Here is a 13,079-nt window from a genome sequence, read left to right as displayed (position 1 = left end):
AGCATTTGATTATTAATTTGCAAATAGACTCTTCTATCAACAAATCATTAACCGTTCATTACCTTCCCAAATTAATTAGTTGCTCACACCAATTTCCATGTGATTGTTATGCATATGTAAGCAATCACGAGTGCCTTCTTTAATTTTATTTTAAACTTTAAACAAACAAATTAACACTTAAACAAATTAAGATAGTCGTTTTTTGCGGAATAATAATACTGACAAAATAAACAATGCAGATGGTAGTCCACTAGAATTTTCTCAAGAGTATAATTAAGCAATTGTACATGTCAAGTTTTTTTTTTTTTTTCCATTTCTTTATTCTTAATCTGATTGTCTTACACCCCTCAAAGTATAATTAGTGATTCCTAATCAAAATTAACTAAAGATCCATATCTGTCGGTGACGTGAGCTAGTCTTTTTCCAGAATAAAGTAAAAGAGCACCGATTTCAAAATTCAGACCAATTAAGGGCCGTTCATTTAATTAACTAGATAATTAATTAATTAATTTGTAAGAGAAGTGGCATGTAACGTGTACAGCCTGTCGATGGAGACTAATGGCCTCCCAAATCAAAAGTCATAACATCCAGTTAGTCCGTACTTAAGTGATTCTGGTACTTTGATTTGGTTTAATTAATTACGTATTGCTGTCTCACTTTTTTTTTTTTTTACAATTATAAGCATGTGATTAGCAATACAAGCATATCATGGAGCATAATCTGCATAAAAATTAGGGTAAACTACTTTATTCCTTTAAAATCTGATTGCATGTTAGGTTAGACCATGATATTTACCAGTATAAGTCAAGTACACACTAGTATTAGATCATGTGGACAGCCATATATATATATACCACATGCTTTTACTGGACATAAATGTCAAATAGTACGTTTGAGTTATTTGAAAATTAGTTTTAGATGTTGGGCATGATAAAATTGTTTAAACTGATATACTAAAAATAAACTCTCTTCAAGACCAAAAAAAATATTATACTAATAAACAATGACAAAGCTAGACATTTTCTACACAGCAGGATAATGAGAAATGCAAAAAAAATTGACGTTGAATTTGTATGGGATCGTCTAAGAGCATATATTATGATGTATAGTAACATGCTTCATCAAAATCTCTAAGAACTGAACCGCAATCATCTTTCACAAATAAATATAGGTATTCGTCCCATTACTGGTAATTGTATCTTTTATTATATATATGCATGGAGGAGGTCCTTCTCATGGTGAATTTACTCTAGTAAGTTCTTCTATCAGACCCATATATGGTATTTGTGGCTGGTTTCCCTCTCTGAATAGGACATCTTTTTATGGTGAAAATAAGCAAAGGTTAGTTAGTGCCAACTGCCAAGACAAGGAGGAAAATTTGGTGGAATTAATTAAGGCTTGCGGGAACTGTACGTCCAAACAGGCCTCGAAAAAAAGGTTATTATGTCTTGCTTTCCTTTTCCACTCAAATGTTAAATGTATGGCATCTATTGTGCTTTAGCCCTTATTCCCTAATTACCTAGTGAAAATGTCCAATTCATTGGGTTTTTCTCTGCTCTTAAAAGTTCATTGGGCCGGAGACCCATTTTCCCTAGATAGTGTATTAGTGATACTGGAGTAAATGTTGGGTCATCCAATAAGAAATACTGTCAAGCCCAAAATGGCACAAATAAACAATGAGGGGTCGTTTGGTTTGAAAATGAGTTATGATGGGATAAGTTATGTTGGGATAAGTTATGTTGGGATTAGTTATGATGGGATTAGTTGTGTTGAGATTATTTTTTATTGAGTGTTTGGTTTGTTGTATTCAAAATAATAAATTTTAAGAACAATTTATTTGTTTACAAAAATGCCCTTCATTAATGTAAAAAGTGATATAACAAAAGGGTTGAAAGAGACATTTTTGTCATTTACCTTTTTTATCCCGGGATAAGTTATCCCGGGATTACTATACCACCCAAGGAGAGGGATAACTTATCCCGGTACTAATTATTAATCCCGGGATAAGTTATCCCGAACTTGCCAACCAAACAACAAAATAAGCGGTACTATAATTTAATCCCGGGACTATTTATTATTATACCTCACACCAAACGACCCCTGAGAGTTTAAAATAAGGAAAAACTACAGAATATGGCAAACATCAATATACATTTAAAATAAATAGCTATAGTTTATTTTTATTATGTTATATGGATATAACTATACAATAAATAGCAAAGTTAATTATATACCAATAATCAGTTTTTCTTATATATATATTTAATATAAATAAATATTAAATAGGAAAGTTATTATTACACTCATAATTAATTATGTCCTCATCAATACTTTCTCTTTCATCAATATCCCTATATCAAAGATTTTTTGTATTTCCCCCAAATTTCTTCCAATTCAAGATCATTTTGTATGATTCTAGGAGCGATTTTTGTGATTTGAATTCATTAGGTATTTTCTAATTGATTTTTTTCCTCCTTTTTATGAAAATTTTATTTGTATACATCTATTTTCATCTATTTTTTTAGGATTTTGATTGAAGAATTTGCTTTTCATAAATTATATTGCTTTTATACTTTTCTTTCCATGACGAAATTGCATATAACCTTGCGATGAGTGTCACCTCTACTGCTGGAGCCATCTCCTTGTCTTGGTGCGCCGATGAGAGACCCCCTGGTGGCTCTATGAGATGGCGCGTGGGGGATACCCGCAGTTCAATGGAGCCATTATGTTACCGTTGTTAGCAGAGAGTGTAGAGAGGGAATTTTGTTGTTTGTCAAATTTGTATATAGTATAATACTTATATACATAGACAATTGTATTGTAATATTAACACAAGTTGAAATAGTGATTTGTGAATACAAGTATATTTGGATACATAAGTAATATATCCAATTTGAAAGGTTGATTAGGCAATACAAGTATAGTTGGATACATTAATACTATATTTTTATAAATTAATAAATACCTAAGTTAACACCAAACTTCAAGTATTATAGGAAAAACTTAATAAAAAAGAGATTGACATTTTGTTGGCTTTTTCAATTTTTTATACAACCGAATACTTACACTTTGATACCTACACATTCTATTATTTTTCCATTTTTCTTATTTAACAACAGTGTAGTCATATGTATACTGTATTGGTGTATTCATTTTTTATTTAACAACAGTGTATCCATGCATTTTCCAAATTATTGTGTTCATATGCTAAAATCGTACTACGTTACCTTGTTTGATGTATTAATACATTAAGTTTTTATAAATACTTGTATACTTGATATATTAATACTTTAAGTTTTATAAATAGAAACACCAATTTGAATTCAAAGTATTCATATGCTAATTGTACAAGTAATATATTTTTCTTATTTAGTTATTGTAATTACAACTATATTAGTGTATAAATAGAAAAATAAAAAACATATACAAAAATACAACGAGAAAAAGACATAAATATTCTTTTATATTCAAAATTTTATGAATACCTTTATAATTAGTATTTTATGAATATATTGTATTTATGAATATAAATACAACTTACTATTGTATTATGTGAATGAATCGGGATATGCATTCAATATGTAAATAGTTGGTAATTTAATAATGGAAATTTGAGTGATTTAGGGACATAATAAAAGGTTGGCAGTTATAGTAACATACCATACCTTATTTAGTACATTGTAAGATTACTATATAAATAATAATAATAAAAAAAAATAAATACAAACATGCAGCTAGAAGTTGACATAAAGTGTAGTCATTTTTAGTAAATAACATATTTATAGCTATTGAACTTCAATAATCCTATAACTATAGTCATTTTTGTAAGTTGCTCGTAAGTTAAAGGCAACATAATCTGGTGGACCCTTGTACTTGTATGCGTTTGTATTGTGAATCCTTCTACTTACCTCTTTGTCATCTGGACCCCTGAACCCATCTAAATTCAACCTATTGAACCCTTTTAACTCATCGTGACTCTCAATCGCGCTGATGTCACACGTCATGTCAGATAAAATTTGCCACATCATTTTTTATTTTTATAATAATCTTTTTTGACAAAAGAAAAATCATAAAGTTTTGATGCAATTTTGACAAATTAAATTTTAATTTATTATTTTAAATTAAAAGTTTGGGTCTTCTCACATCATCTTCCATTTTCACCGTGAAATGGCCCAACAGCAGAAAAAATTTGTTGTTGTTGCCGCTCCTCTTGCCGGCAAGACCACAAATACGATCTCCCCCACCAACCTCCATCTTCATCGCACACCCTCACCATTTTATTTCCTTCTTCTCTAACCTCCACAAATCCAAAAATCCTAAGCCGCCGCAATAGATCTTTGCCCCTCACCATCACCGACCGATATGCTCTCCGGCGTATCAGAAGGCCAAGAAACTCTTTACTGCCTCCGGCGTACAAACATGCTAGGAGGCTCCTCGCCGCCGTCCCAGTCGTCGTCGCAACTCTTGCCGGCGACCATACATGCTCTCTTCCTCATCCATCTTCATCTCCGTCGCACCATGGCCACCAGATCTGACCAAAAAGCTTTTTCGCTATCGTGACCAGATCCCACTCTCACCCGCCTCATTCTTCTTCCACTGACCTGCGTCGTCTCTCTCTAGGTGCCAATGCGAAGATCTGCTAAAGAAGATGACAAGAGTGTGAAGAAGAAAGAAAAATGGATTGGACATGGATGGAGATGGCAAAAAATGGAGGTGAATCGGTTGGTGGAAGAAGAAAGCCTTTTTTAGTTATTTTTTTAAAAGTTTTTTTATTTTATTGTTTTATTTTTTTTTTCCTTATTTTTTAATATTTTTTTAAACTTAAATAGGATATCACTCGCTTTAACGAGAGTGAATTCACGCACTTTTGCCAACTCAACCATATTGATGCCACATAAACCTAGTTAATGGTCAGAGGGGTTTGATAAATTGTGTTTTATTAAGTTTAAGGGTTTAATTGATAAAGAGTTAAATAGAAGGGTTCACAATACAAACTCATACAAGTACAGGGGTCTATTATACCATTTTGCCTAAGTTAAATATACGAACAATATATATTACTCTAGAAAATATGTATATTTGAGACTTGGAGAAAATAATAATATATTGTTAGAACAAGTTAATTAAATTTTATATATTGATAGTTTAAATTTTGTCACATTATCATAAACTTTGTATATGATATACATGGATTCAATATCGACTCTCCTCTTCCTTTCCACTGATGTAATAAAAAAATATGAATTAAATCACACAAAACAAATGACACAAAGGAAGATGAAATCATATTTGTTAGTATGTGACAACATTCATGGGCCGGTATGATATACATGGATTCAATATCGACTCTCCTTTTCCTTTCCACTGATGTAATAAAAAAATATGAATTAAATCACACAAAACAAATGACACAAAGGAAGATGAAATCATATTTGTTAGTATGTGACAACATTCATGGGCCGGGCTTCCATATTTTATCCAGCAAATCATCCAAAATCTTAAAGGAAAATGAAGGTTATCCTTATACATTACTGGAATTATGAGTCATAGTTTTGCTGCCTCTCTTACTATGCCACGTTTACGGCTATTATAGACTGCAAAGAGTCTTGAAATGTCGGTACGTACAAAAATAAATCTTCCCGATTTTTCCTTCCTTGGATGTAGTGCCTAATTTGCGAAGTGTCCTCCTAATTATTAATTTTACTTTCTTCAGTTATAAAATCTTTATGACCAGTCAATATTACACTTGGCTTCCAGTCTATGATCTTAAATGTCACTCAGTGTCCCTTTCCAGTTCCGTAAGTTTCAATGTTTGGGTTTTAGTTAAATATCTCCTTATCCATTCTTTATTTATGCCGACACTCTCACACTTGTCTCCAACTTTCTGCTGCCACGATCCCGCTAAATACTCAACTCCATTACTCGCTTAACACCTGTTGTGCCTCCAATTAGCCTTTACTACTTTTACTTTCCCTATATAAATCCCTTCTCCCTGAACCTCAATTCCATCACAAAAACCATACCTGCAATAGCCAAAAAGCAAGTAAAAAAATCAAACAAGTGTTTTTTAATTTTGATCAAAGATGGCACAATACGGCAACCAAGACCAAATGCGCAAGACTGATGAATATGAAAACCATGTCCAAGAAACTGGAACTCATCAAGGTACCGGTATGGGAGGCATGCAGGCTGGTATGATGGGGGGCATGGGTACTGGCGGTATGGGTGGCACTGGTGGAGGATATGGAACTCAAGGTACCGGTACCGGTATGGGTATGGGTATGGGTATGGGTACTGGTACCCATCACCATGAGGGGCAACAGCAGCTTCGTCGATCCGACAGCTCTAGCTCGGTAAGTTTCGTTAATCCAGTATTTGATTGAACACACATTAACATATTACAAGTAGTCGTAAAACTTATAGTATATGAAATTAAACATATTTCATGACATTCTTATGGTATGGTATGTGATGTTCTTTTAAAATTATGATCAGTCGGAGGATGATGGAGAAGGTGGGAGGAGAAAGAAGGGGATGAAGGAGAAGATAATGGAGAAGATGCCAGGAGGAGGACATGGCCAGCAGGAAGGTGAGTATGGCGGTCAACATGGACAAACAACAGGTGAAGGAGCTGGAGAGAAGAAAGGAATGATGGACAAAATCAAGGACAAGATCCCTGGGATGCATTGAGAATACACCTTTGTTTTCATTTCCATCTTATAAATGAATAAGTATTAGTGCTTGATTTTATTTCATGCACTAATTAGTAGTAATCGTCACGTCAGTTATCTAATTACCTACGTTGTGTGTTTAAAGTCGTGTAAGGGCAGTGTGCTCATGCTATATATATGTGTGTATTGGCGGCCATGCCCTGATGCCCCTTCTGTATTTTTAAAGAAGAATATTGCTTCCATATGCTTGGAAAGCAATGATCGATGTCCATATGCATCATGTTAATGTGTGTTGTGATGTCCTGTACGTGTTTAATAATGATAATATAGTTTGAGTTTAAGTTGTGTTATATATATACATTTCTTTTGAGTTCAAGTTTCATGCTTTAATTAATTAAGAGAGTTGAAAATACGGTAGAGAAAATGATTTCTTTATCATCACATACAAATCAAATAAGTAGAGCATTTTGCTGCTATAGCAAATAATTTCTAAAATTGTTCCTCCCGAGTCTCTGTTTATTTAGACCTTGGGCTGCCAATCCTTATTATTGGACATGGTCCGTGACGGATCCGACTCCTCTCTATTTCCTTTCTCTTCATTTTTCTCAAGTTCTTGCTTGGATATGAGACACATGGTATAAGTAAAAATTAAAGGTTAAGATTTAATTGATTGAAATAAGATTCTAATTATAATTTAGATAATTAATATTTCATAAAAAAAATAACAATGCCATAATCATAATTCATAAGTCATAACACTATAATATCTTATCCATAAATATATTATAAAAAACTTTTCTCTTTTCTAATTTTTTTTTCTGCGAGAATTTATCTTCTGTTTCTTTTTTAAAAAAAAATTGAGTTGAGTCTTAGATAGCAACTTTGAACTTTCTCTTTAAAATTAGTTTATCACATATAATTAATAGCAAAAATACTCGGAGGGAATCTTTTTTAGAAAAAGAGAAATTATTTTATAATATATTTATGGACAAAAATAGAAGATAATACTGGTAAGAAAAAAAAAGAGAATTCTTTTTAATAATATATTTATGGAAAAGATAATATATTGTTATGATTGTGGTATTGTTATTTTTCTTATGAAATATTAATTAATTATCTAAATCATAATTAAAATCTTATTTTAATTCAATTACAGTAAATCTTAACCATTAATTTTTACTTATGTCATGTGTCTCACATCCAAGCAAGAACTTGAAAAAAATGGAGAGAAGGGAAATGGAAAGGAGCCGGATCCGTCCATGACCCCTAATCTGTAATTTTTATTTTTATTTGTTTAGTATTAATTTAGCACACATATTTAAAAATAATAAATAGAATGAAACTTCTATTATATTACTCTATAAATATAACCAATTCAAATTTTTTGAAAAATGATTATAGATAATAATAATATGGACAAATCATCTCTTAATTTGTGAAATCAGGCAAGTAAATTTAGACATTTATTTGAATAAATGCGAACAATTAAAATTAAAAGTAGACAGATTGAGAATATGTTCATATGCATCAAAAGGTGGAAGGATTTTTAACTCCTAATCCTTAAAAAGATCAACTTTAAGGAAGATAATTATTTTGGTGGTAACAGTGCGGGACAGTTATTTTTCAGTCCTATAATTATAAAAAAAAATATTCATTACCATGGAGTTTCATACTTCACTGTGTGAAATTTCAAATTAGGCCCCATCAGCTGAAGAATGGAGAAGGCAATTTTGTCATTGATAGACTTGGCCGAACTACAAAAAGGAAAAACTACAAAATATGGCAAACATCAATATATATTTAAGACAAATGACTACATTTTATCTTTTTTATATTTTATGGACATAAATACACAATTAATAGCAAAGCTAATGATATACAAATAATATGTTTTTTTATATATATAAATATAAATAAATATTAAATAGGATGCTTATTATTGCACAATAATTAATTAGTCAGACACATTTTCATCTTTCTTAAACGGTTATAATCAATATTTTCCTTTTTCAATGTTTCTATCTCATCAAACTTGCCATCATCAACATTTTCTCTTTCTTCAAATTCTCTACATCAATGTTTTTTTATTCATTCCCCAAATTATTCCTTCCGATTCATTATCATTTTGCACGATTCCAGAAAAAAGTTTGATGGTGTGTATCAATTATTTTTCACATGATTGTAGTTTTTTTCTTGATTCTATGAAGATTATATTTGTATATATACATATTTTCATCTATTTTTCATAGGGTTTCGATTGAAGATTTTGTTTCTCCATTACAATGGTTGAAAGTGGTACTCCGAGAAGGGTTACAAAATGTATACATTTATTTGATAAATTAGTGGATGAAATATCTTCTTTTGATTTGTATATTACTCAAGAGCAAGTCAAAATTTCAGGGTCTATTATTGTGATTGAGAAAGAAAGAAGAACAAAGAAGGTTAATGATCTTATACCATTGAAGTTGTGTGAAGAAATCGAACATGCAAAATCAGTAAAGAGGAAAGAAGGTTCAAAATCTTTAAAAGTGAAAACCAATCTAGAAAAAAAGTCAACAATGTTAATTCAGGTGGTAATGGAAAAAGAGTAGTTCAACAAGAATCGGAGGAAAACGAGATTGAAGTTTGTGTTCTTTATAATTTTAGAATAATGTCATATATATATATATATATATACACACACACACTTTCATTATGTGTTGTCATCTAGTATTGAAATAGTTTAACAAGTTGAATTTGTATGTATATAGTTGAAAAAAAAATTGTTGAGGAGTTATGTGACTGTCAATTTTGTATACAGTAGAATACTTGTATACTTAATTCGATACACATGTATATTTGTATTGTTATACTTTCATCAATACTTTACATTTCTGTGTTAGTCAAACATAGCATTCATATTGATAATTTGTAGAGTAGAATGCATACAATTTTGGATACTTCTATTGTGTTAATGTGAACAATATAAGAAATTGAAATACAAATAGAGAGAGTTATACTTGTCATTTTTTTTTATGTATCTTCATCTTGTATTGAAATAGTTAAACAAGTTCAATTCGTATGTATATAGTTGTAAAAAAATGAGTATCGAAAGAACATGAGCAAAAAGAGATAGAATGATTGTGAAAATGTCAATTTTGTATGCAGTAGAATACTAATATACATAGATAGTTGGATACACATGTATCTATGTATGTATTTTTTATGCTTTCATCAATACTTACATTTCTATGTTAGTCAGTCATTCCATCCATATGAATGTTTGTAGAGTAGAATACATATAATTAATTATTGATACTTCTATTGTAGTAATGTGAACAATACAAGACATTGAAATACAATTAGATACAAGTTATACTTGTCAAGCTTTTGAACGAAACAATACATATATACTTGGATAATTACATATACAATTGGATACTTCTAGCGAATAGGTTTCACTGTCAATTGATTATTAATTTCACTTTGCCACATTAATCGGATGTACATGATACATTAATACTTTGCATTTGATTATTTGTATTTCAATCTATGTTAGTATATTATTGCATTCGTATGAATACTAATAGAATTGAATACATATATACTTGTATACTTTATAGTGTACTAATGTGACTAGAAGAAAGAAATTGAGATTTATACTTTTCAAATCTTTTATACTAAACAATTTATATGTACTTGGATATTTACATATACAATTGGAGACCTATAGACTATAGTGCATTAAGAGTCATTGCCACTTGTTTTGGATTTTCATATGTAGTTGTCACTTGGATTCGACTGAACATATATCGGTACTCCCATATCGTTGCATATTTTCACAGGAGTATCATTACCTTTGACACTGTATTTGATGGTGATACACGTTGTAGTCAGATCAATGTTCAATTGGCCTGAAATTAATTCAATCAAATCAGAATACGAAGTATATTCTTTCAACACGATTCCATCAATACTATATTCTATATAGAAATTTTCATCGTTTCATTTTCCAGCATGTCTGATCAATATTGTTAGGCTTGCCATTGAATTCAACTATTTTCGATTCATGAATAAGAGAAATGAAAAATGGAGCAATTTTTTTAAAAAAAAACTGAAAAGAATTAAAGCAATCACTGTTAATTGGTAATTATGACTTGTTAATTGATTAATGAAAAATTGAGAATTTAAAGGGATTAGTTAAAGGTCTGTCAATTATAAATAAGAAATTTTATCTTATTTAGTGCATTATAATTTTAAATATATCAATGTATTTAACAAAAAAAATGGGCAGGCATAGAATATGGCTATATTAAGTTAGAAAGTATAGCCATTTTATGTAAATATCACACTTATGACTATTTCAATTTAATAACCCTTAAACTATAGTCATCAAAACATTGGAAGACCTCTGGATCAGCCCCATTTGGTATTATCACGGGACCCAAAATTTCAAGAGTATTTAAAGCCCAAGTCCAGCAAGCCTAATTAACTCTTTGAAGATCGTTGATCTCATTTAGGCCCTGTAAATGCAAGACTCACATTCCTAACATTTTCGTCCAATGGGCTATATTCTCACTCGAGAGAGCATTTCTACCTCTCCTAGAACTAGAACCTAGTGGACCTGAGCTTCTCATATTTGTAATTAAAAATTGAAACTAACAGTTCTTAATAAGCTTCTTATGAACTTGATAAATAAGCATATGTCACCCTATGACTATTAGTTAGCTTCCATCAACCTGTTTATTGGTCAGTACGGCCTCCTCCAAAATTTGGATTCTTAAAAGTTAGACGTGATACCATAAGTTTTATTAATTCTCTGCGCAAAATTATTTAAATTTGCATGTATGAGCTTTATATAGGTATTATTTGCTAAGCTTTGCTGAAATTTATTTGGTAAGTCAGGTCTTAATGATAGCAAACAAGATGATCCACTGATCACAATCAGTGGCGAACACATGATTTTTTTCCTGGCGAATCTGCGGCACCTAACCACTAGGCCATTCATCCTTTTGGTATTTTTACCTTTTATTTTTGTTTAAATACGCCCGACTGGTAAACATATAAGACACGATTTTATACCGCAGTTTCCGATCGAGTAACTTCGAAATTATATGCAAGTCTCTTAGCTTCCAGCAGCAGAATTTGACCGAAAATGCCGAATCTTATCTCAACGCCGACAGAGGAAAAAACGTGTCAGTCTGTGATGTTGCCACATTCATGCCAACTGTTTAATTCACGCAACACCTGTGATGCTCTGGTGCCATGCATGCACCTCCACTTCTTCCACACCCTCATCTTTATTTTGTTTTTCCATCCCTATATCTATCCCCTTTTCGCACTTGAATTTTATAATATTTACACTTTATCGAATACTCTCAACAGAATTAGATACAATTGTGTAGAAAAAAAAAACATAATCATGGCGCACTACGAGAACCAGTATAGTGCAGGGCAGGCTCTGCAGACGGACGAATACGGCAACCCAGTCCGCCAAACTGACGAGTATGGCAACCCAATCCAGCAGACTGGTGGAACCATGGGAGAATATGGAACCACCGGTACCGGCTATGGAACTCAGGCTGGACACACCACTGGCGTACTTGGTGGGGAACAACGCCAGCATGGTACTCTCGGTGGTATGCTTCACCGTTCTGGCAGCTCTAGCTCCAGCAGCTCTGTAAGTTAATTATCTTTTGTTTCGACTAACCTCTTCTTAATCGCTCACTCTTAATAATGTTTAACGTGTGTGTTTTGCTTTTGAAGTCTGAGGATGATGGACACGGCGGTAGAAGGAAGAAGAAAGGGATAAAGGACAAGGTTAAGGAGAAATTGCCAGGAGGTCACAGAGACGACCTAGCACATTCAACTGCAACAACTACCACTACTGGTTATGGTATGGAAGGCACTCATGAGAAGAAGGGAATTATGGAGAAGATTAAGGAGAAGCTTCCAGGCCATCATGGCCCTGGACACCACTAGGAATTAAAGCTGTGGCTGAAATTAAGAATAAATCCTTTTAAATATACACATGTAAAATGTTTGGTTAAATACTTGTGTTAGTAGTTGTTTCTAGTTTGTCCTTGCTGTGTCTTGAAGCGTGGCCTTTTATGTGAATAATAAAGTCACGCTAGCCTCTTTTAAGTGCTAGTGGAAGCATCATCACACATGTAACAAGTCTTTTAAGTATGTTGAATCATGTACCTCATCATAAATTAATAATAATGCGTTGTGAATGTATCTAAGTTCATATGGCACCATCTGCTTTCTTGCCTGGGAATTCCACTTAAAATCAATGACGGTCGGATATGCGGATGATGAATGGTTTTTAACAATGACCAAATAGATAACATGAGACCGTAATGGAATGATTATTAGTATTCATCTCTTTATTTATTAATCCGTGATGCAACTAATTGCGGGGTTAAA

General features: G+C 32.0%; 2 protein-coding genes across 2 annotated transcripts; both read left to right on the top strand.

The window, feature by feature from the left end:
- The first annotated feature begins 5,874 nt into the window (after nt 1-5,874).
- On the top strand, nt 5,875-6,994 carry LOC125849561 (abscisic acid and environmental stress-inducible protein TAS14-like). Its single transcript, XM_049529662.1, has 2 exons — nt 5,875-6,353; nt 6,496-6,994. Exons 1-2 carry the CDS (start codon nt 6,084-6,086, stop codon nt 6,688-6,690), a joined length of 465 nt encoding a protein of 154 aa, XP_049385619.1. The 5' UTR covers nt 5,875-6,083; the 3' UTR covers nt 6,691-6,994.
- Nucleotides 6,995-11,994: 5,000 nt separating this feature from the next.
- LOC125849556 (late embryogenesis abundant protein-like) lies at nt 11,995-12,810 on the top strand. Its single transcript, XM_049529656.1, has 2 exons — nt 11,995-12,330; nt 12,417-12,810. The coding sequence occupies exons 1-2, from the start codon at nt 12,073-12,075 to the stop codon at nt 12,630-12,632; spliced, it is 474 nt and encodes a 157-aa protein (XP_049385613.1). The 5' UTR covers nt 11,995-12,072; the 3' UTR covers nt 12,633-12,810.
- Nucleotides 12,811-13,079: the final 269 nt, after the last annotated feature.

Source organism: Solanum stenotomum, chromosome 12 (genome assembly GCF_019186545.1).
Source record: "Solanum stenotomum isolate F172 chromosome 12, ASM1918654v1, whole genome shotgun sequence".
In the NCBI taxonomy this organism is placed as follows: domain Eukaryota; kingdom Viridiplantae; phylum Streptophyta; class Magnoliopsida; order Solanales; family Solanaceae; genus Solanum; species Solanum stenotomum.
This window is presented reverse-complemented; position numbering and strand designations above follow the sequence as displayed.

What these genes read in the sequence shown, in the direction of transcription:
- LOC125849561 (XM_049529662.1), top strand. Translation starts at nt 6,084, where the DNA reads ATGGCACAATACGGCAACCAAGACCAAATGCGCAAGACTGATGAATAT. An exon ending in GATCCGACAGCTCTAGCTCG is followed by an intron (nt 6,354 to 6,495) that starts GTAAGTTTCGTT and finishes AATTATGATCAG; the next exon opens with TCGGAGGATGATGGAGAAGG.
- LOC125849556 (XM_049529656.1), top strand. Translation starts at nt 12,073, where the DNA reads ATGGCGCACTACGAGAACCAGTATAGTGCAGGGCAGGCTCTGCAGACG. An exon ending in GCTCTAGCTCCAGCAGCTCT is followed by an intron (nt 12,331 to 12,416) that starts GTAAGTTAATTA and finishes TTGCTTTTGAAG; the next exon opens with TCTGAGGATGATGGACACGG.